The sequence below is a fragment of the Neolamprologus multifasciatus genome, chromosome 12 (genome assembly GCF_963576455.1).
Source record: "Neolamprologus multifasciatus chromosome 12, fNeoMul1.2, whole genome shotgun sequence".
Taxonomy (NCBI): Eukaryota; Metazoa; Chordata; class Actinopteri; order Cichliformes; family Cichlidae; genus Neolamprologus; species Neolamprologus multifasciatus.
This window is the reverse complement of record NC_140450.1, coordinates 28,015,013-28,038,973: the sequence shown is the minus strand read 5'-3', so window position 1 is coordinate 28,038,973 and position 23,961 is coordinate 28,015,013. Positions and strand designations below refer to the sequence as shown.

General features: G+C 40.1%; 2 protein-coding genes across 7 annotated transcripts; both read right to left on the bottom strand.

Annotated features, from left to right (window-relative positions):
- Window positions 1–1,972: 1,972 nt before the first annotated feature.
- Window positions 1,973–14,770, bottom strand: dhfr (dihydrofolate reductase). 2 transcript variants are annotated; one of them, XR_014877103.1, is made up of 7 exons: window positions 14,615–14,770; window positions 14,091–14,140; window positions 10,370–10,475; window positions 10,058–10,181; window positions 8,096–8,211; window positions 3,347–5,533; window positions 1,973–3,268 (listed from the first exon to the last, which is right to left on the bottom strand). XR_014877103.1 is itself a non-coding variant. In XM_085179272.1 (6 exons), exons 1-6 carry the CDS (start codon window positions 14,704–14,706, stop codon window positions 5,452–5,454), a joined length of 570 nt encoding a protein of 189 aa, XP_085035398.1. In that variant the 5' UTR covers window positions 14,707–14,770; the 3' UTR covers window positions 1,973–5,451. The 2 variants fall into 2 exon arrangements, 1 of the variants encoding a protein (XP_085035398.1); XM_085179272.1 differs by having other exon boundaries at window positions 1,973–5,533.
- A 2,766-nt stretch (window positions 14,771–17,536) lies between these two features.
- Window positions 17,537–23,546, bottom strand: gtf2h2 (general transcription factor IIH, polypeptide 2). 5 transcript variants are annotated; one of them, XM_085179264.1, is made up of 15 exons: window positions 23,440–23,546; window positions 22,660–22,760; window positions 22,497–22,574; window positions 22,366–22,402; window positions 21,832–21,918; window positions 21,697–21,747; window positions 21,056–21,110; window positions 20,760–20,865; window positions 20,590–20,680; window positions 20,287–20,482; window positions 19,457–19,520; window positions 19,263–19,366; window positions 19,062–19,164; window positions 18,944–18,983; window positions 17,537–18,824 (listed from the first exon to the last, which is right to left on the bottom strand). In XM_085179264.1, exons 2-15 carry the CDS (start codon window positions 22,713–22,715, stop codon window positions 18,801–18,803), a joined length of 1,092 nt encoding a protein of 363 aa, XP_085035390.1. In that variant the 5' UTR covers window positions 22,716–22,760; window positions 23,440–23,546; the 3' UTR covers window positions 17,537–18,800. The 5 variants fall into 5 exon arrangements, with proteins under 5 accessions (XP_085035390.1, XP_085035385.1, XP_085035389.1 ...); XM_085179259.1 differs by having other exon boundaries at window positions 17,537–18,146; XM_085179263.1 differs by having other exon boundaries at window positions 17,537–18,146; window positions 23,444–23,511.
- Window positions 23,547–23,961: the final 415 nt, after the last annotated feature.

Sequence of the window (23,961 nt, the reverse complement as noted above, 5' to 3'; positions counted from 1 at the left end):
TTTTATATAAATAAAATAGAAATGAATTCCACCAGGAATGGAATTATTGTGACACTACAAAAAAGCAAAGCTTTATATTTTATAGATTGTTATTTATGAGTCAATTTATTCATTTTACAAACAGTTTTCATTCCTAATTTTTCTAAGGAAACAACAAAAATGTGCCTTCAAAAGTAGAATGAAAAAAATTCTGCAGCATAATTGATTACTAATTGATTTAGTAATTGATTATTAAATCAGTAATAACATGCACTGATATTTGGGTGCCTTAACCACCCAAATATTCCCTAAAAATATGGACATCGTGCCACTTCAAACATACAGTTAATATCTGCAGTATTACACATATGCGTCACATGTAGATTTTATAGCAAGCAAGTTTTTAAAAAAAAGTTAAGAAAACCCTTTATTCGTGATGTTTTCTCATATTTGTTAGCTGTTCACAGTGCCCGGTACTGGTTAGAAAAATTCTCCAAAAGTTGATTCTGTTCATTTGGACGTAGCATTTTCAGTGGGAGAAACGTTTCGTTACTCATCCAAGTGACTTCTTCAGTCACAGCTGACTGCAGGTTTCACCAATCTTATAAACAGTACATTTGCATAATGACTGAAACCAGCCCACTGAAGGAACAATGGGCTGGTTTCCTTCAGTGAGGAAACCTGCAGTCAGCTGAGACTGAAGAAGTTACTTGGATGAGTGACGAAATGTTTCTCCCACTGAAAACGCTACGTCCAGATGAACAGAATCAACTTTTGGAGATTTACTTACCTGGATGATTGAGAATGCATCAAGACATTAGAAGAATTCAAATGTTCAATTACTGTATATGCTGTAGATCTGTTTGCAAAAGTAGTTTTTCCACACTTGACACTTGTTAAGTAATTTGTTGATGATACTAACGCTCTCCTTTGCAGCGCTCCTCTCCTCGCTGCTCCAAATTTCATGTGCCATCTTAAACTCGAGGTGGATGCCAGTGCTGTGTGGGCTGGAGCAGTGCTCCTGCAGGAGCACTGCTCCACTCTGTTACTTCTCAAAAAACAACCATCAACTGCACAATAGTACAGCTGAAAAAGATATCACCCAATATGTATTTATTTATATTTACTCCTGAAATGTTTGTCGAGAGGATTTTGTAAATAATCTTTGTTAAGTAGTGAACTGTGAATATTTCACCACTGTACATATCGAGCACGTTTCAGCAGTTCAGCAGAAGTGAGTCTTTTTGTTTTGTTTTGCTTTTTTTTTTTTTTTTTTACCTTGGTTCCTCTTGTTCATTAATAGGGAGCCTAGATTAGAGAATTGTATTTTTTAAAATTTCTGTTGTGGAAGCTCAACAGAAGCTTTTTTTTATGTTTTGGCATTGCCTACTTCCAGAGCAAAGAAACTGATTCTAGCATCTTAAATGGTACTGTGCTGTTGCTCTTTTCTTGTGGCTGGTGAGGAGTAAGGATTGGGGAGTCATGTTATGTTTAGGTTGTGCCTACGCAAAAGTGTAGACGTTTATTTTAAGGTCACCACAGGAAGTAAGGGTATGGTCCCTTGATTTCTTGTAGTCAGTTTATGATTGCCAAGTGTTTGTTGCCCCCTAGTGGCCTCATGGGGCGATAACAAGTCAGTTTGTTAGAAAAGCTCGGAATCACATGGCCATATTCAGAAACAGTAGTGTAGCACATGTGTATACTGTGAGCAACACACATGATCCATTACACCAAGGACAAATACTGAAAAACACACACACACACACACACACACACACAAAGAAATGAAAAAAAGAACCATATGTAACAATTTATGTAATTTGACAATATTTTGAAGGTGTTCACCAGAAATATTTTTATATGTTACTGTTTCCAAGCCAAACTGCTTATCCTGCAAAAGATACAGAGAATTGTCATGCAACACTTGAATAACACAAAACTACTACACTCAGTTTGTTTTGCAAGATGTTTCACAAAATAAACATGCTGCCCCTGCTTTTGTTACAGGGGCTGCAGTTGGCGATACACTGTGCATTGTTTTTGTACTATATCTTCTATTATGTCTTCCCTAGTTCATCTTTCACAAGAGTATCCTCAGGGCAAATTGTGTAATAAATGATGCAAAGAAATTCAGTGTGCTTCAGCGTACTATTTAATATTAATATCTTATTTAATATTAGTGTTGTTTCAAAACATTACTGATGGAAATGACCATTTAGCAGTGCTTAAGAAAAGGTGTATAACTTAAACTGAGCTTTATTTTACATTATTCCCAGTATTAAGATGAATTGACAGGTTTGAGTTGGATAAAAGGAACCAGCTCCAGAACAATTCACCTCAATTGGAAAATAAGGATTAAGTAAATTCTAATTTCAACATTTCATGAAGAAATAGTCTGAAAACAGAAAAGGGGAAGGTTAGAAAGACTTATGTGTGTGAAGGGTTCAGATTTACATATGGGGCCCAGTTTTATACTCCATTAGACTCCACCAAAAACCTGCCAAAACAGTTATTTTTAAGTATCGCTGAAGAATCCTTAATAGCTGCACAAATAATAACATGAAGAGTTTTGTCCCATGCAGAATTCACTTCCTGCTCCTTTTGACAATGCCATAAAGGTCTGTGGTCCAGCTGGGCATGGCAAAGGTTAGCTGCTATCATCATATTTGCTCAGTATGTAACTGTTAACAGCATCAAAGTGCTAAAACTATAATAAAGGCAAAGTCAAAAGATGCACCTCATCAATGTTTATAGTTCATGATTAAGAAAAAATTCAAGATTCAAAGATTCAAAGCGTTGTCATGTGTACAAAGAAAATAATTTCTCTGTGCAATGAAATTCTTTCTCTGCTGTCCACACACAGATGCCGGTTAATATGTACAAATAGGACTAGAACAGATAAAATACAAATAGTATAAATAAATATAGACAAAAATTGAAGTATTAAATAGATTTTTGTGCAAAAGAGCTATGAGCTTAATATGCTGGTTTGATATGTAAGATGACCTGATGTGCAAAAATTATTATTACTGTTAAAATAGGTCAGCTGTTCAAGAGTCTGATAGCAGTGGGGAAGAAGGAGTTGTTGAGTCGGGATGTTCTGGATTTCACACTTCTAAACCTTCGTCCCGAGGGCAGAAGTGTGAACAGTCTGTGTTGGGGGTGTGTGGGGTCTTTGAGGATGGAGGCAGCTCTCCTCTGTTGCTGTGGCAGGGCATGATTTGTCGCTCTGCTGCTGTGGCCCAGAGGAGAGAGCTGTGGTGTGCAGCAGGAGGTAGTTGAAAAGGTGCTGCAAAGAAGAAATAATTGTGCAATTATACAGTCATTCATCACGTGTTGAGTATCAGTAAGGTGAACAAGGTCTCACAGTTTGACGCTTATCCCATGGCCCGGGTCAGCAAGCTCCTGGACCGAGTAGGCACTGCTCATGTTTATTTATTCATCCAGGGGCTACTGGCAAATTTTCTTGGATTGGATGGATGGAGGTACAGTAACTGGTAAGTACATTCCTAAAACAAAAAAAAAGAGGTGAGGCAGGTCTTGGGGCTTGCCGGTTACTACCACTGGTTTGTGGTCAGACCTGACCAAAAGGTGCCAAGGATCTGGTCCAGTGGATGGAGCAGTACCAGCTGGCATTTGTACAGGTAAAGAAGGCCGTCTATGAGTAACCCTTACTCCACACTACTCAATTTTCTCTCCCTTTTATTCATGAAATGCCTTGAATAGAGGGCTGGGGGCAGTTTTGTTCCAGCAGGTACTGGAGGTCGATCGCCTGGTCGTTTGTATCAGCTGAAAGCTGTCAGAGTGGGAAGCCTTGTAGACTTTACTTTGGAGCCATTTAACACTCCAATAAAATTTTACCAAGTTAACAATCCTTGAACCAACATTCTTTTAATTGCCAGCAGAGGGTGACTCCTGTGATTTCAGAGACACTTTTGATTGTATGTAAATCTATGAGAAAAGGGGCAAAAGTAGGTCTCCAGCCTGAAGAACCACTCTTGATAACTTTATGGGCTTGTTCACTAGATTGAAGTTATATGGATTAAAACATTAAGCTCAGTTTTAAAATTTTGGTCCTCATTAGAATCACAGATGAATATAAATCATTGGCTACCAAGTTGATAATTACAAGCCGTTGGCCAATTAGTGTGTGGTGTCCTGAGCTTCCTCACACATTTAATCGCTGGCTGGAAAAAGCTAAGATGGAGATGGTGAGAACATGCATCTCAAAGCTTCTCTAACTAATTTTCTATGGTAGCTATTGCCATCTTTTATACAATGACAGCTTTATCCTACCCTTATTAGTGAACATATAGTGCTTAAGAAGCAAATTTAGCTGGTGTAGCCATCCATTTTGTAACTTTTGAAGCTTTTGTCAAAAAGGTAATATAAAATAAAACTGATGATGTAGATCAGTGAATCAATTTGTCGTTCACGCTTGGCATTCAGCTTGGTGTCATTCCTGTAGAGGAGGCGGCTCAAGTTGATTAGTGAAGAGACAATGTTGCCTGAATTCACAGACTGTAAATGAAAGACTGAATCTTTGGAAGCATTAGGATTAAGGGGAGAGATTCAGGATTGCTGGACCTAGAACAAGCATGTTCTGGAAAAGTAAAGATGTCTAATTTGCCTTTCATCAGCTCCAGTATTAAGCATCAAAACTGCTTTCAAAGCCTTGAGGCATAAATTCTTCACTGACAGATTGTGGGAATTCTTAAAAATAACTTCGTAAACTAACACCCATTTGGAACAATCCAGATATTTATCAGCAAAAGAAAAAGTTTTTCATCATGGTATGAGAAAGGGATAAAAAATCTAGAACATCTTATACAAGATGGCAAATGTATTTCATTTGAATAACTATAGAATTAGCAACAGTAAATTCCTTGAATATCAGCAACTGAAATCCATCGTACAGGAAAAATTTAATCCCAGTCAACACAATCTAGAAAAAGCTACTTGGGTAACAAAATCTCTGTACCCCCAAATGGTAATCAGAAATGTATAAGGTGTTGTTTAAAATTGACAATTGTTCTTGCAAAAGCAAAATGTGTTTGTCACCACTGTACATTCAGATCAAAATTCTGATTGCAAAAGGAAAGAAAGGACAAAATAATAAATAAATTAAACAAGTGACTTTCCAGAGGCCACAGTTGCACTTTATTTTGTTTACTTTGCTGTGAGATATTTATATGAGAAAAGAGATGAGAGACTACACCTTTAGATGCCTCTTCCTTTTCCAAGATCATTTGTTACTTGAAGAAAACAAAACTGAACAAACTCAAATCAAACTAGATCTGGTCCCAGCATCACTTCCATCACACCTGTGAAGTGTGGTGGGTCAATTCCAGTACTACTTAACACAGGTTTGTTTTTGTTTTCCGCCGTCTGTTCCAAACAATAAGTCCAGCATTTACATAATGGTGATCATTTACAAATCACATCAGCTTTTTTGATTTCTGTGTTGCCTCTTCATTCCTGAATGCTCTCATAGACTTCAAATCGGTACTGAATCCCATTCTCCTCCTGCAGCTCTTGTGGTACATCTGGAAACCTGTAGGAGAAATTATCTTTAACCTTTAATGCAAATAAAGTTTAGAGGCAAGTGCATTATTTCACATTCAAATACCCAATTTCAACATCATTCACATAACACTTTATTATATAATCAACCTTAAACATTTTCCTTACTTTGTTATGTGTGTACCAAGGAGTATTAGAGCCACATTAAGAAAGAAATGCTATTGATCATTTTGAGAAGGAGGTACAAATTTTGAGATAATTCTTGAAATAGTATTTTGACTATAAAGTTGAAATGTGTTGATTAGTTGTTTTTCCAAGATGAACTGCCACGGCTGATGTGACCCTATACAAAATGCCCGGTGTAGAGGATCAAACAAATTATTTTCCATATAAAAAAAATTGTACTGCGATGATGCACTGCATTATTATTTTTTGTGTAGTGTCAGATACTCCCTCTCGACACTTGCATGGACAAAAATAGTCACACGGCTCCATTATATAACTTGCAAAGATACAAGAATTTCATGCACTGGCCCACAATGGGACAAATGGGATTCTGGTGGAATACAGTAAAACTTCCAAATATCAGTGGCTCATGGTAGTGCCAACTCCAAGCAACAGTTACCTCAAGCTTTATATTATAAGGTAAAGACCCTACAATAATACAAAGAAAATAGAGAAAACAATCAGATGACCCCATTTGAGCAAACACTTTAGCAAGAGTGGGAAGGAAAAACTCCTTTTTAACAGGAAGAAACCTCTTCACAACAACGACACACTGTGGAAGAGAGCCAGAGATTAATAATAACTAATCATTAATTGCAGAGTGGTGTATAAACACATAGTGAGTGAAAGGGAAACACTCAGTCCATCATGGGAATCCCTCAGCAGCCTAGACCTATTGCAGCGTAACTAAAGGAGGATTCAGGGTCACCTGATCCAATCTATATGCAAAAATATCCAAAATGAGACCTGGTTCCACAGAAGAGGGGCCTGGAAGCTGAAGTCTCTACTTCCCATTCAGTACTATATTTCAAAGATTTTCAGGGCCAAGTTCAATAACCTTAGTTTTATCTGATTTTAGAAGGAGTAAATTAGAGATCATCCATGTCTTTATTTCTTTAAGACATCACTGAAGTTTAATTAATTGGTGTGTGTTATCTGGCTTTATGGATTGAAAAAGTTGGATATCATCTGCATAGAAGTGAAAATGTTTACTATGCCTTTTAATGATAGTGCATAAGTATAGTGTAAACAGAATTGGTCCTAGCACAGAATCCAGTAGAACTCCCAAAATTATCCTCTTTACACACAAGAAATTAAGTGTGTGAAGAGGACTCTCAATACAAACAAACAAATTGGAGACTGTTAGATAGATATGTTTCAAACAACTGCAGTGCATCACCTTACCTATCAGCATGCTCTAACCCAGGGGTGGGCAACTCCAGGCCTCGAGGGCCGGTGTCCCTGCAGGTTTTAGATGTGTCCTTGATCCAACACAGTTGATTTAAATGGCTACATTAGCTCCTCAAGGGCTGTATCCCAATTCAGGGTCTGCAGCCTTAAAGGCTGCATTTTAAGGCCGATTACGTCACAGTGGTGCGCCGAAGGCTGTCCCAATTCAAAGGCTGCTCGAAATGCGGCCCTCAAATGTGTCCTTCATTTCCCTGAATTTTAAGGCTGTGGCAGTGTAGACTTCGTGGTCCCATATATCCTACGTTTCCAGCTATCATGGTTGCTAGGCAACCTGGGCAGCGCGACAGAGGCTAGACCGTCCCATTTCACAACCCTCACTCTTCCGGCCTTAGCGGTCTTTGAGTACGCGGCCCTTGAGGACCGTTGAGGCTGCGTACTTTAAGGCTGCAGACCCTGAATTGGGATACAGCCAACATGTCCTGAAGTTCTCCAGAGGCCTGGTAACGAACGAATCGTTTGATTCAGGTGTGTTGACCCAAGGTGAGATTTAAAACCTGCAGGACACCGGCCCTCGAGGCCTTGAATTGCCCACCCCTGCTCTAACCACTGTAATAAAATATAAGGATAAGCACAGAGACAAGTAAACTGACAGAGGCCATAAGAAGATAATTTTCCCTTCACTAAAGCTGTTTCTGTGCTATGATGAGCTCTGAAACCTGACTGACTGTTTGACAACTACTCTTTCAAGAACTTTTGAGAAAAAACAAAGGTTGGAAAATGGCCTATAATTAGCTGACAGATGGGTCAGGTGATTGCTACTGCCAGCTTGACAGCCTGTGGTACGTAGCCAATTAATAGAGATAGGTTGATCATATTAAAGAATTGAAGCATTAATTAATGGTACAACTTCTTCGAGTAAGGGCCTGGTGGACAATAAATAAGAAATAAAACAGTTTTCTGGATTTTCCAGCTAGGGTGGACAAAGCTAAGCATCAGGGAAACTCCATCTGAGTGTTTTTGGAGTGGACAATTGCTGCCACACCCCCCTCCTCCTCGGCCTGTTCTTCGAGGATTCCTGACAATTAGTGTGACTCAGGGGTATTTTAGTTCTGTTTAATGACTTGAAATGTGTGACAAATATGCATAAACTAGTGCCAAGCATGTGTGATGGTCTTACTCTGGCAGCAGACGATATTTGTCCAGACTGATCTCAGGTAAGAATGTGTCGCATTCAAACTGCTTCAGAATTTGAGTGACAAACAGTCTTCTCATTCCCGTGCTCCCCATCATCTCCTGGATGATCAAAACATAATTAAAGAGAAAGGTGTGTAGTTGCAGCTTCTCTTGAAGTGCGTCACTATATACAGTGGGGCAAAAAAGTATTTAGTCAGCCACCGATTGTGCAAGTTCCCCCACTTAAAATGATGACAGAGGTCAGTAATTTGCACCAGAGGTACACTTCAACTGTGAGAGACAGAATGTGAAAAAAAAATCCATGAATTCACATGGTAGGATTTGTAAAGAATTTATTCGTAAATCAGGGTGGAAAATAAGTATTTGGTCACCTCAAACAAGGAAAATCCCTGGCTCTCACAGACCTGTAACGTCTTCTGTAAGAAGCTTTTCTGTCCCCCACTCGTTACCTGTATGAATGGCACCTGTTTGACCTCATCATCTGTATAAAAGACACCTGTCCACAGCCTCAACCAGTCAGACTCCAAACTCCGCCATGGCCAAGACCAAAGAGCTTTCAAAGGACACCAGGAAAAGAATTGTAGACCTGCACCAGACTGGGAAGAGTGAATCCACAATAGGCAGGCAGCTTGGTGTGAAAAAATCAACTGTGGGAGCAATCATCAGAAAATGGAAGACATACAAGACCACTGATAATCTCCCTCGATCTGGGGCTCCACGCAAGATCTCATCCCGTGGGGTCAAAATGATCATGAGAACGGTGAGCAAAGATCCCAGAACCACACGGGGGGACCTGGTGAATGACCTGCAGAGAGCTGGGACCAAAGTAACAAAGGTCACCATCAGTAACACACTACAACGGCAGGGAATCAAATCCCGCAGTGCCAGACGTGTTCCGCTGCTGAAGCCAGTGCATGTCCAGGCCCGTCTGAAGTTTGCCAGAGAGCACATGGATGATACAGCAGAGGATTGGGAGAATGTCATGTGGTCAGATGAAACCAAAGTAGAACTTTTTGGTATAAACTCAACTCGTCGTGTTTGGAGGAAGAAGAATACTGAGTTGCATCCCAAGAACACCATACCTACTGTGAAGCATGGGGGTGGAAACATCATGCTATGGGGCTGTTTTTCTGCCAAGGGGACAGGACGACTGATCCGTGTTAAGGACAGAATGAATGGGGCCAAGTATCGTGAGATTTTGAGCCAAAACCTCCTTCCATCAGTGAGAACTTTGAAGATGAAACGAGGCTGGGTCTTCCAACATGACAATGATCCAAAACACACCGCCCGGGCAACAAAGGAGTGGCTCCGTAAGAAGCATTTGAAAGTCCTGGAGTGGCCTAGCCAGTCTCCAGACCTCAACCCCATAGAAAATCTGTGGCGGGAGTTGAAAGTCCGTGTTGCTCGGCGACAGCCCCAAAACATCACTGCTCTTGAGAAGATCTGCATGGAGGAATGGGCCAAAATACCAGCTACTGTGTGTGCAAACCTGGTATATAGTAAACGTTTGACCTCTGTTATTGCCAACAAAGGTTATGTTACAAAGTATTGAGTTGTATTTTTGTTATTGACCAAATACTTATTTTCCACCCTGATTTACGAAGAAATTCTTTACAAATCCTACCATGTGAATTCATGGATTTTTTTTTTTCACATTCTGTCTCTCACAGTTGAAGTTTACCTCTGGTGCAAATTACTGACCTCTGTCATCATTTTAAGTGGGGGAACTTGCACAATCGGTGTCTGACTAAATACTTTTTTGCCCCACTGTAACCGTAATAGTAGCAGTCACCAGTGTGACAGTAAAAACCATTTTGGAGTAACTATTTAGAGTCCAGCTGACTATTAATATGTAATCAGTTAGCCTGGCCTACTCTTTTTTTGGTTAATTCAAAATGACCAATTTCTGACTCTAAAAAAAAAGTGGAAGTGAATACAAACATACCTCGTAGAGAGAACTGCCTCCTATAACCCAGACCTGATCGGCCTGATCAGCCAGTTCTGTTTCGATTAGCCTGAGGGCTGAGCTGAAGTCTGACGCCAAGTAGTGTGCTCCTGCAGGGGGCACTCTGGACCAGAATTACCAGTTACAGCATGTCAATTAGAACAGGGCAATACTTTGTGTAGCAAAACTCTGCACTGAGTAATAAAATCCCCCCCCTCACACACAGACACGCAGGAAGTCAATGCACTGCAAACTGGGCATTATGATAAAACGTGACACCGTGAAATGGCACCAACTGTGTGTGACAAATACTTGCACTTCCTGCTGAGGACAATGTTGACTCTGTTGCTCAGAGGTCGGTTCTTCTCTGGGATAGAGTACCACGTCTTCTTGCCCATGATCACCACATTCTGCTTGCCTGCACAAAGACAAGTTTTGAATTCATTTAATCAATTATTATTATCACATGTTTTAGCGTGCAATCTCCAGTGCATGGAGTGTCAAACTCCTTTTATGTCACAGGCCACATACCGCCCATTTTGATCTTAAGTGGGACGAACAAGTGAAACTCCACTTTGTGTCTGTGTAATTAAGTTAAATATGTAACTGAAATTTGTCAGAACTCTTCAGACTTAAATTGTAATAAATAAATGTGTAAAATTACAGAAAAAATCCTGGTAGCTGACCACCCAGTCTTTTGTTTTGTCCTTTTTCTCCGGTCCCCTCCTCAATCAGACCAGGAGTGACATGTTTAGCTGCATGTTCTCCTTAAATTGCTGTCTGTCTGAGTGGTGTCCAAAAAAATGATGTGGGCTTTATAGATAATTGGGAAACTTTCTGGAGCCAACCTGGACTTGTTAAGAGAGATGGCATCCATCCCACTTTGGATGGAGCAGCTCTCATTTCTAGAAATCTGGCCAAATTTATTAAACCACCCCAAAACGTGATTATCTGGAGTTGGGAGGAGGAAGCAGAGATGTCTTACATGCCTCTCTGCAGCTTCTCTCCTCCCATTATCCACCCAAAACCCTGACCACAATATCCTATTAAAGCATGCAGTACGTATTTCAGGTACTGCCCAACAGTGGTTTGTATCATATCTATCTAAAAGAGTTCAATTTGTTCATGTAAATGGAGAGTCCTCTTCACACACAGGTTAACTATGGAGTTCCATAGCATTTCTTACTCTGGATGTCATTATCTCAAAAATCCTGAGCTACATCTGTTGAGTTGGAGTGTGTTATGATACACAGTGAATTACTTTTTGATATATACCACTCTCCAAAATATGTAGTTTCACAATGATAGTGTAAAGCACATCACATTATTTACCATGTTGTTTAGTTTATGTGGATGTTGCTAAAAAAAAGAAAAAAAAGAATGTCATGTGGTTTCTGATTTTGTGGAGGGGAGAAAAAAAGAAATCGCACTTTCCACAAATCTGCTTGGATCCAATGACGTAAACTTCGTCATTGAGCAGTGAGTGAAATAAACCATGAGGTGCAATCATAGCATTGTAAGATGTTGAAAGTAAGATAAATCTTACTTTCAACATCTTACAATGCTATGATTGCACCCATTCCCCAACTCTGTGTGAATGGTACTCAAGGTCATTGATCAGTTTTTGATCAATGGTCATGACAATTTGCATATTAATGATTAAGGAATTCTATATATCCCATAAATATCTAAATATAGCATAGATTATTTTACTCTGATGTGCTGTGTAATCCATTAATTTAAATGTTATTAGGAAAGGATTAGACAAAAGTAGGAAAACAGTCAGGAAATACTCTTAAGTGTTCAGTTTCTATGCCATATGTGCCAGATACAAGATCCAGAACAGGAGTGTCAAATGTATGGCTCGCGGGCCACATCTGGCCCATTTTTGTTTGACACAATTATATCTGTCCCACAAATAATTTCATAAGTCAGTTATTAATTGTCCATCAGTATGTGGGAGCCGAATCCTCAGCCCTGCTCAGAATCCATGCAGACAGGCGTGGGACTTTTGATGGGCACACCATGTATGTCTCCCCACACACCAAAGAAAAAGTTAAATAAATGAGCTGCAATACCTGTAACTTGGTCAATCGTTTTTATAGTCACTATCTAGATGGTTTTGTTTCTGTAATTTGAGGTTATCACGTTTATTATTTTTACGTTTCAAAACAGTATTGCCAACAACCAGAGTTTGCTCCTCAACACATGAGGGTGGCTTCGGTCGCACTGACTACAGGTACAAGTATCATTATTACTAAAGGAGGCAGAGGAGTAACTAAACTTCTGACACACTGAGCAGGAAAGTGCAGGAGGGACGGGTGGAGAGGCCATGTTGCTAGAGATCTGGCTACGAGCTAAACTAAGCTAGCGAATCCTGAAAGACACACTGAATGAATACTGTGAATATAATTAGTGGGTGAATCGAATTATGTGCTTTGGCATGTGTGAGCTTTTTATTAAAATTATAGGCCATTGTAACAGATAAGTTACACAAAAACACCATCATTCATAGTAACAGGAGCAGGGAGTGATACTCTACCATAGACAGCACCAACACCAAGTCGTGTTCTTTCACCAACATGTAGGTAAAATAACAGAGGTAACTAGTATGTGTTGGGTTCGTATGATGTTAAGCACAGAAATCCAGAAGGACGAATCTTGGTGAATTTTGCAAAGAAAAAAAAAAAGATTGAAATAGCTGTGGTAGACATGTACCTCAAGAAGAGGGAGGGACAGGGTAAGGGTGGAGTAAGGTGCAGTCTTAAAGAGATAGGACACTGTAAGTTGGTATCAGGAATAGGGATGGGTATCGTTTAGGTTTTATCTGATACCGGTGCCAAACCGGTACTTTTGAAACGGTGCTCGAACCGGTGCTTAAAGAATGGAGAACACAAAATTGGTCCAAAAACCTCTCATGTTCAGCTGTTTTTTTAGTAAAAAGATAACAATGTTAGCCTTTTCTGCAGCTATAGGGCATATATGGTATCACTCTTGGCTGGAAGCAGTGCTTTAACAATGGAAAAAACAAAAACTTTATCCAAAAACCTCTCATGTTTAACTGTTTCCCACTTTTTATTTGGTCATTTTTGCCTTTTTGGCCAGGGTGAAGGGAGTATCTGCCATCAAACAAGAAGACAGCCGCATGTAGCTATGATGGTGTTTGCTAGTTCACCTTACATACATTAATGTAATAACGTGGTTAGCCTACTCAACGTAAATTATACACGAACAACATTAAGCTACTCACGCAGAGAAGAACGGCTGCTGCTGCCATCATCATCCTCATCATTTCTGCTACACTGGCAGGGCTAGGGGCCAGGACTCTACTCTTCAGCTTTTTGGGGGATGTTGCTAACTCTTCGTCCGATAACAGGCACCACACCTGCAGTAGATGCGCTCGGTGTGAGGTCTCGCAGCAAGCTATCATTTTTCGGCTTTTAAAAAAAACGCTATGCGTCGCCAGGTGTTTCATCGGATTTCAGGTGTTACCTCCTTTCCACAGTATCACCTTAAAGCACTTGTTGCAGGCTGCTGAGTTTGCATCTTTTGCTGTGAAGTACAGCAAGACTTTTGACCGCTTCGCCTTGGGCATTTTTAATCTGTAGCTCTGCTCTAAAAGAACGTACGTACCTGGACCCGCCTACTATCCCCGGAAACGTAAAATGATTGGCTAGAATTCAAAGTGTATCACATCTCAGGAAAAAAAAAATAAAGCACCGAAATGTGCGCTGCTTTTCGGTCTGGTTACTACCGTTTATGTCAGAACCGGTGCCATCATGGCACCGGATACCGGTACCCATCCCTAATCAGGAAAGATTGTAGCCAAGCAGCATTGTTTGTATATGTGTTTTTCTTGCTGCTGTTACAACCAAATTTCCCCTTGTGGGACAATTAAAGAATTATTCTATTCTATTCAACCCTGGCCCTTCGATACAAGCAGCACACTTGTTGCTTTATGTTCATGTTTAAGTTAGGTCACTCAGAGAACTTTGACCTGTGACTAAGCAAAGACAAAGTGGAGATGAGTTACCTTTCACTGACGGAGTTGCTGTCATCTTTCGGAAATGTGCGAATTCCTTACTGTAAAAGAACATGTATGTTTACAGACGTACATTTTAACGTCGCTACATCAGCTCGCTTGACCTTAGGTTAGACTTAGCTTGTACCAACAAATGTCCCATATTTAAACTGTTGTGAATGAATTGTTGGCCTATAATCCGCCAAACACATCTGAGACTTATTTGTCATGAATGATATTAAGTCACTTTGAGCCAGAAACAACATTTCTGTCACAGTGTAGAAGCTGCTGTCAGGTTTTGCCAAAGTCACTTGTACACGTCTATTACCCAGATATGATATTAAAAATGTTTTCTTCACCAAAGATCTAGCCAAAGCATAGTGATTGTCTGAAGATATGTACAGTGATTAAAAATGTAGCACAGCCGATGTACAGTGCCATACAAAACGGTTCATTTCAGAAATCCCGTCGATTAATCAATATAAGCACAGATACTCGACATAAGAGATACAGAAACATCGGCCGGCGGGACTGACCTGAGCCTAATGGGGTGCCATGGCAGGTTTCCCTTGTTGCCGATGCCCCGGTCAGGGCACACGGCCACAATGGCATTCAAAACGCGGGCCATCGTTAACGTGGACTGACACTGCACACTCCCGCCACAGAAACGCCGGAAATGACGACGATTGCTTCTCTTTTTTTTCTCCAACTTTATTTCAACAAAAACCTTTTTTTAACAACAGCAAGCATGGAGAACACAATGTATTATTATAGTGCAAAATTATAATACAGTGGAACAGTATGTATAATTAAACAAATAGGATAGAAATACAGGTTAAAAGGGGGACAAAAGCGAGAGATGCTGTGACGCCGAATAATTAAATAAAGAGATTAAAAATATTACAAATATTTTTGGTTTTTAAAGCTTTCTTGTTGTGAGAGGAACAAATTGTAGTCAGAGATCTAATTCTTTCCGGTACGGTTTCTTGTTTGAGAACTTACATTTAATGGTGAAATACATCTTTCACTTTATTATTAGAATAGAATAGAATAGAATTTTATTTCGAACATGCAAATATAACTGAAATAACAAGAGAAAAAAAGAAAAAAAAAAACAAAACTTAAAAACCATCAAATTTTCATGTATATATTTATGTCTACAGAATGTGTATGCTCGAAAAGGAGTAGGAGTAGTTTACACTTTTACGGTTCCTACCTCCTTTCAGTGGCGGTCCTAGCCTGTTTGGCGCCCTGGGCGAACACTCCCTCGAGACTTTAAATCATCAAACTGTAAATTTTAAATTGTTATTGATCCCTTTACCCCGAGTCCTAAAGTGTATATTTATTTTCTTACTCTTCTTATATATATTGTTTGTTTTCTTGCACTGCTGTAACTGGAGCCTCGTCGTCACGTCTCTCTATATACTGGACTGTATGTAGCGGAGATGACAATAAAGTTTACTTTGATTTCAGCACCGAGCAGGCGCACCGAGGGCTCTCGCGCTCACTTTTCGTGTACAGAATTTCGAAAAAACATTGGTGCAGATTATAAGTCTGTATCATGATGTCTGGTGTTTTCGTGTTTGTTGGTTTGTTTTTATTTTGTTTTATTTTGCGAGGTTATTAGATGCTGCTCCAGCCGGTCACAGAATCCCCCGCCGCCCCGCCCTCTCCTCCCTGTGCAGCAAGCAGCAGGCGCACCTCGCAAACGGAGGGCGCCCTTACTCCCAGCAAATGGGCGATAGAAAACCGATCGGTGCCTGTACAATTCCCAATATGCGCTGGCTGATGTCAGGGCAGCATGAGTACGAGCATTTTATTTTAATTTTTTGCCGATGCCCGTGATGCCGCCCCGGGCAACCGCCCGTGTTGCCCGTATCTAAAACCGCTACTGCCCCCTTTACCCCCTTACTGATCAAATAAATGATGATGATGATGAAATATAGTGACAACGATGTAAACTCTATGTGCAGGCAAATACTATTGTACGCAAATTCAGCTTTTCTTCACTTCCAGTTAAAGAGGGTTTAAAGCGCACCGCCATATACTGCCCGCTTGTGGTCATCTTACAAACAATGTAGCATGCAGAAGCTGCATGTTGCATATAATGATGCAATGAGAATCCTTCTTAGGATACCTAGAGGGTCTAGTGCCAGTCAGATGTTTGTAGCTGTGGGTATTTGTACTTTTAAGGAATTTAATGTTCACTTTTAGAGAACGACTGGACGGCTCTAGAAACAGTATAATTTTAGCACACACAGATCCGACAGTGAGCCATCCTTCCTCATCCAGTCTGAGGAAGCACTGGTTTGTGTATTTATAGATTTTTTTTCTAAATAATTGTGTATTTTATGTACATTGTGGTTTTATATTTTTGAAAATATATATTTTTTATTAATGTTTATATGTTGTGTTTTGTCTTGTTTCTTTTTTTTAAACTATGGAAATAAAGTCTGTCAATAAAAACTGAATTGAAATTGAATTGAATTTATGGATGCGGTATTTGGCGAGGAGTAAAATCAGATTCATGAGGCAAAAAGCTCACTAGAGTCAGTATAACCAAATAAAAATGTGTTTTGATTACAATAAAAACATGGTACAAATTTTGATAAGATGCTGTAAGAGATGCAACTAGTGATATCTCTCCATAAAATCTGAGTAAAGGTACACAACCAAAAGTAAATGCGAGCAGGTCTCTGGGACAATCTTACAAAAGGCACAAAATGTGTCTATATCACTTATATTTTTAAAGGAAGCTTTTAACAGGGTAAAATCTATGAATTAGCTTAAATTAAATCTCATTTTGTTAGTAAGGAGGATTTTTTGTTACAAAGACCAAACCTTTTTCCAGTCAGTGTCCTGACAAAATGAGTCCAGAATGAAATGGATGGAGGAACAGAGATAAGTGACTCTTGAAAAAGAGACCCAATCTTGGTATTCACACCTTTACAAGAGGAGAAACAAATCTGACCTAAAGGAGACTCAGAACAGGGCAAGACATGAACAGATGTGGGGAGACAGTGGTATTTCTAAACAACATGGATAGCTGAGATGGTATGGCATCAAAAACAATACAGAACTCCTTTGGGTATACTGGATAGGAACTCTGAGTAATTATATAATAAGCCTGCATTATTGAATACTTGACTTACAAGAATCCCATTAGTAAACTCGTTTTCAAAGAATAGTGACTTATTCTTGTATAGAATGTTACAGTTGTTCCAAATATAATATCTTTGTGGAGAAAAGTTATGTTTATAGATCAAAGACCATGCCAAAAGAGCCTGTTGATGAAGGTTTGAGAGTTCAATTGGGATTTTCTGAATACTGTTAGTTGCAGAGAATAATAATAAATAAATAATAAACATGAAAAGATATTGATGAGAGATGAAAGATGACTGCTTCTTCTTTCGGAGAGCTATACGGCTTGTCTTCTTTGTGAAATAACACAATTCTGCTGAAAACATTTGCATTTTTTTATTTTGTCAAAAAGCTGCCACCTTAAAGTACATTGAGTCAAAGTCAGTCCTAAGTATGAGGGTAAAATGTAAAAAGCTTACAACTGACGAGTGTGTGGAACCCCCAAAATCCAAACTCAACGAAACCTGCTGAAATTTAGCTTGAAGTACAAGTGTTCAGCTATCATGCTACAGCCAGAGCTAGAGTACAAAAACATATTCTTACAATGCTTACCAAAGATTTCTGACATATTTGATGACAGAAATCTTTGTCTGTCTTTATGTATGTGGTAATCTGATGACAGAAAACAATGCAGCAGCTCAGCAGCTGTATTTACAGGAGTCTCCATCTCAAATTATGGACTAAAAGCATCTCATACTCCCAGTCGTCAGATCTCAAGTGTTCAGTGAGAAGCTCCATAAGAATCATCCTTGTTGAAAAAAAATCACGTGACCTCATTTTCATCCTATCAGATGTGAATAAAGCTTGTGTACAGATTCAAGGAACAGTCTGACAGTAAATACAGCAGGGACAGCAGTGCAGAGACTCGTGGATGAAGAGATCACACTCCACACAGAACACACTGTGACACGATGGACAGCTGAACATCTGGAATGTCACAGGCATGCAGACAGAGCAAATAAATAAAAGGCAGATAAAGACATTATACAGTTTTCACAAGAAAAAATCTAAATGAATCCAGCAGGGCACAAAGTGTCACAGCAACTGAAGGCAGGCCCCTGATTTCACCAAAACTTAAGCTCTGCCAGCCAGCACATGTGGGTGGAAATGTGTGCTGCTTAAGTCTGACTAATCCTATCTGCATTCGTTCTCAGATGGGTATAAATTTATATTTACATATACTTTAAATAATTATTTAATCTTTAAAAAAAAACTAAATAATATACATATAATAACAACAATAATATTGATAATAAAAGGGGCAGCATGGAGACACTTATATAATTATTATGAACTGAAGATGATGGCACAAGTCACAGTTTTGACAATTTCACAATGAGGAACATTAAAATTGTTCAAATTTTCATAGATGCAGTTTTGTGCAGGTTGGTGAAACTATCCATCTTCTCTCCTGAGAAAGTCTGTCTCTCGCCTTATTAGCAAATACCTTTTGTGAAACAATTTGCCTCTGTTTAAACATCTGGTGTTTTTCTGAATGAAATGTGTGTTTGTGATTGTTGCAATCTTTTTTTTTTTTTTTTTTCTTTTTTTTTTTTTTTTAAATCTGACAGCATCCCAGCTTTATGGAATTGGGCTTATATCCTCCTGCGAACCGAGGAAAAAGGAATCTTTTATGAAAAAAGGAATTTTATGAGTAAAACTGGAAGTTCATTTCACAACAAGAATAACACTGTGCTGTGCTGCACAGATATTCAGCCACTTACACTTTTATCCTTCAGCTCTGCTTGACATGCCTGACAGAACCTGAAACCAAACCACAACAGTAGAAGACATTCAGTGAAACACCATCTGCATCTCAATGTGAGAGTAGATCACAGCTACCTGTCTCCTTGGAGGTTCTCCACTGGACTCTCTACAAAAGCTTGGAGGGGGAAGAGGTGGTGAAAGGATCTGGCGAGATGGGGGGCCGACACCAGAGTCAAACCTTGGAGATAAAACAGCACATAGGCCAGTCAACACACAACAACAAAAATATTTTTTTTTTCATCTAATCCTTTAACTGAACAGTCCCGCAACACATACCACACACTTTACACTCCACGGGAAGCTCAGTGTAAGTGGCGTGGCACTGTGGACAGAAATATCCTCCCAGAGACAGACCTGGACCACTGCTGCTGTCCAGATGACTGGACAAACACAAAGACGAGCGTCAAAACAAATATTGATTTTAACCTGCAGTCTTAGCCATGCGGTTAATTGCACTGCTTTCTACTCACGACATGCTGAACGACGGCTTGGCATCCTGGTCAGTCACAGAGGCAATGGTATGGTGAGGAAAACCTGAGCAAACACAAGGTTCACATCAAGTGGATTCAGTGAGAATGACTTACTTTTTTTCTCCAAATCTTGGTTCTGTTTCAAAGGAATCATTTCAAAACGTCACCACAAGAAATAGCTATCAGAAACTCTGAAGGATTTCAACACTAATCTAACCATGAACAGCAACTTTCACAAGAGCTTAGAAGAAGCATTATACAGACACACAAAGCCACAAAAGCATACAAACACAATTCTAAAGACCTAAAGGTTCATCAGCACATAATAAGATCAACAGTTTACAGATGACACAGAAATAACCACTGCTTTATTTTGAAGGAAAACATCTCCAAAGTCTAGCAGCTGAAAGTGAGTCAGATTTGCTGATGCAGTGAGGGAATAAAACAAAGCAGAACACTACTTAAGAATCACCAGAGCAGCAGCAAGCACTGAAGCTTAACAGAACAAAGCTTCTGTGTTTAGACCTGCTGACAGCATGTACCCACACTGTACCCTGGACAGTTGGACAAGTGCATTACTTTTACTTGTGGCCTCAGTATTGGACGCAACGTATATAAAGAGCTTAAGTATATGAGAAGGTGTACGTGACACTTCCAGTGATTACTTGGGGTTCACCAGTGTCACTGGTTTAGTTCCATTGTTTTTATTAATAACTTTGATCCACAAGGAAATCCTACTAATTCCAAAGGCTTTTGCTGCAGCTGTAGGTAAGTGACAGGAGAGGAGCTGACTGAATACCAAGAGATGGAGACGGCGTCAGCATACTCACCCATGCGGATTAAAGAGCATTCAGAGGAGGAGCTGGCAGGAGGAGGTTTGATGTGAAGCATCAGCAGCTCTTTGAAGTGGCTCTCATCCAAGATCACGTGGTATGAGCCGCCTGTCTCTCTCGTCAACACTGTACATACCCGGACCTCTGCTGACAGACCGATGACAGACACCCGCACCTTCAGAGACTTCAGGGTCTGACAGAGGAGATGGAGCACAGAGCTGTCTCTGGACCTGAGCTAACTTGTCTTTAAGATAATCAATGGACTGATGACTCTCAGCACAAAAAACAGAGTGGCTTCACCTTGATCAGCTCATAGATGTTGGCTGGGTCACATGTAGTGAGACTACTGAGGATGATCAGGATCTCCCGGCTCGTATGTCCAGGCATGTGCCTTCACACAGAGGCAAACAGCAGCTCAATGACGTCTCACTACAGAAGCTAATCAAAAACAATGACTCTGCTAAACCTACTTGAGGGTTTGTATGGCCAGGTTGAGGGAATTGTAGAGGGACGGCTCTCCTACGCAAACAGTGTCCACAGCTTTTTTCAGAGCAGTGATGTGCTTCTTTGGATTCCCTGGTGATGCCGTGAAACAACACACACCCACACAGCACATTTGCATTACAGAACAGATGACGTGAGGTTTAAAAAAACAAAAAACAAAACAAAAACCTAACACTGGCACACTGACGCCAATTTTAAAAAAAAGAAAAAGGTTTAGTGGCAAATCAAAAAAATTGGTTCAAAGAGACCAAATCACAGATACCTGCCAGATCAGTCAGCTTCTCAGCCCTTTTGTTCTTTGTGGTGATAATACCAACCTACAAAACAAAACACAGCACAACTCACTTACTAGCAGTCACTGATTAGTCTCTGGAAGTTTGCTGAACATCCACACACAGCCGAGTGTAACCCAGCAGCAACCTGGGGCCAATGCTGAAACTCTGGCACCTCCAGTGGACCCGTAAGGCTGGCTTCGAAAGCAAAACCCGACATATACAGATTAGAAAGCATGTTTACAACCCGGTCGACCTTCACGGACAGGACGTCTCTCCATTAGAACTGCATGTTGGGCCATTTCCACCAGGGTCTGTCACCCTCACTAATCTAAGACACCCAATTTTCTTTGTGCATTTTTATAAAATTATCAGGCGTTGCTTTGTAGTAGCATGAAGTCTGTGCTCCAGGCTGGCAAATCAAACTTTTTTTTGTCTGTCACACATCAGCAGGCGTATAAGCTGAGCAGCCCAGCCTTAGAGGAAGCATGAGGAATTCAGTAGTTTAGGAGGAGCTAAGAGTCAAAGGGAAACTAACTGGATTGGGCATCTGAGTAAAAGTATGAAACCAGGGTGTGTTTGTATACAGTGACAAGGGGCAGAATATGACTTAATATGACTTATGGCATACCTGGCTGATGGGATTTTGGTCAAAATATTCATCAACAAATACTTCCATGAGCTGAGGAGGAAAGAAGAGATGAGATGGTTAGCAGACAATCACACCGTGTAGCTACTGGTGTCCAGGGAGACAGCTCTGCTTTACCTTGAGAGTAGAGGTGAGGCGGTTTGGTTTTAAGTCCTGGTCTTCCATACTACGCGAACAGTCAATCACCACATACACGTGACGCATCTGAAGTACAAAACAACCTTTAACATCTTAACCTTCTTTTTCAAATTTTTCAAAAAATAGATGTTATGCACAATATTAACCAGCGGGTATGTTGGGCTACAAATATAGAATGTGCAGCAGATCCTATATTGACATGAGAGCTCAGAGGCCTTGGCTTTGTGCTACGACAGGAAACTTCTCATTCATTTCAGGTTTATTTATAGAGCACCAAATCACATCAACAGTCACTTCAAGGTTTTAAACTGAATAGTAAAGATCCCGCAGCATTCTACAAACACATGATATTATACAGATATACACACAACTACTCACATATTTAGAATAATTAGTTAACTGTGTGTAAATTTTATATGCTTTATTTCAGAGTACTAAAACAGCACTCCACTTCAATAACAAACCACAAAAAGTCTTACGCATGTGGGAAACACAAGGCTCTGCACAACTCACCATTCCAAGCCTCACTTGCCCATGGCTCTCTATCACCCTGTGCAGCAAAGAAAGCATGAGATGAGGAGCAGGAGAAGACACAAGCATTTTCATAATGGGATGGATAGACAGACAGACACAAACACGCACACCTTTTCCGTTTGGACTGGTACAGAATCTCTTCCACTGTGGCTTTGAGTGAGCCTGACTCGTCCTCCTTCAGCACCTCCCTGAGGATGAAACATATTCCACAATAATCCAGGGAATGACGACACACAGCTCAAGCTGCAGATGCACATGGCTGAGCAGTCTCACCATGTCCTCTCATAGCCCCCTTCCCAGCGCTTGGCTCTCTCTGGTTCTTCATCCATTGTGTTTGGCGGCCAGAAATTCAACAGACGCTCCCAGCCAAATCACTGCCAAACCAAGTACACACATTCGGTACTACAGACTCACAATAACTCATGACACGCTGCATTAAGGATAGGACGTATGGCCACATCTCGGTTATTGCTCATTCTGCATTTAACCCATGTGCCTTGCTTAGAAGCACAGTGATTCGATTACTGTAGATTACCTCGGTGACTAGCTACCTTCTAGGAAGTTGGCGGTAAATAAAAACAGGTTAATAAAAAGACGAACTGAAGCGAGGCGGCCTTGTCAAAAACCCCATCATCAGACCAAACAGCACCTTTACGTACGGGTCGTTATCAGCGCCACAGACCTGCCTGTAAGTAGAGTCAAACTAACAATGTTGTAAGTGCAGTCCGCTGAGCCACAGCTCATAGCCCTCCATGTTCTTCCAGGACAGCGTGAGGCTGACACTGGGTTCGCTGACCTTACAGTGAGAGAAGCGACAGATGAAGTCGGGTTTTGAAATGAACTTACACTTTCCACCACCAACGAATTACTCCAGCTCGCCGACTCTATTCCGCCTGCTAGCTAGCTAGCTAAAAGTCCTGATAAATCAGTGATTTTCATGCAGTTCAAACAACAAGCATGATGCGGGACTCATATCATGCAGTTACACAGGACTATGATTTTAAACACCTTATAACTTACTATACTAACTAAACAATAAATATAAACACTCACCAACGCTGACTGTACTGTAACGCAAGCTGTGCAACAAGACTTTTCCTCCGGATGGAAACGGGCAAAGAAGAGAAAGGATCCGGTGACATACTATTTATTATTATCGTAGCATGATGGCATTTTAATGAAAGTTTACACAGTGTCATATACAAACAAATAGCTTTGTGATTTTACATCATACTGTACATATCAGGGAGAGTGCAAAAATCAGTGGGAAAACTAAAAAAATGACAATGCTTAATGGTAGTTTAATGCAGTACATGGCAATTGTTAGAAGTTATTAGCGCCCAGATCCATGAACATTTATGCTATGTGCTAATAACATAAGCTCTGCGCCCATACTAAACAGAGTTTTCTTTTATATCCATCATGCCAAGGTAATAAAGTATAGAAAAGTTTACTTCAGAACAATCGAAAGAATAAAAATAAACATTTACAAGAGCACATGCACAGCTACTCCGATACCGAAAAAAATTATAGGTCTCATCTTAACTGTGCCCACACTTATGCAAAACATTTCGG

Excerpts from the sequence above, each read along its gene's own strand:
- gtf2h2 (XM_085179259.1), bottom strand. The coding sequence starts at position 22,715 with ATGGATGAAGAACCAGAGAGAGCCAAGCGCTGGGAAGGGGGCTATGAG. Across the intron at positions 21,748-21,831 it reads GCCTCACCTCTACTCTCAAG|CTCATGGAAGTATTTGTTGA; the intron begins GTAAAGCAGAGC and ends TTTCCTCCTCAG. Across the intron at positions 18,147-18,943 it reads CAGAGCTGAAGGATAAAAGT|ATGTTCAGCTGTCCATCGTG; the intron begins GTAAGTGGCTGA and ends GTGACATTCCAG.
- dhfr (XM_085179272.1), bottom strand. The coding sequence starts at position 14,706 with ATGGCCCGCGTTTTGAATGCCATTGTGGCCGTGTGCCCTGACCGGGGC. Across the intron at positions 10,476-14,090 it reads AGCAACTCCGTCAGTGAAAG|GCAAGCAGAATGTGGTGATC; the intron begins GTAACTCATCTC and ends GTCTTTGTGCAG. Across the intron at positions 10,182-10,369 it reads GTCCTCAGCAGGAAGTGCAA|AGTGCCCCCTGCAGGAGCAC; the intron begins GTATTTGTCACA and ends ATTCTGGTCCAG.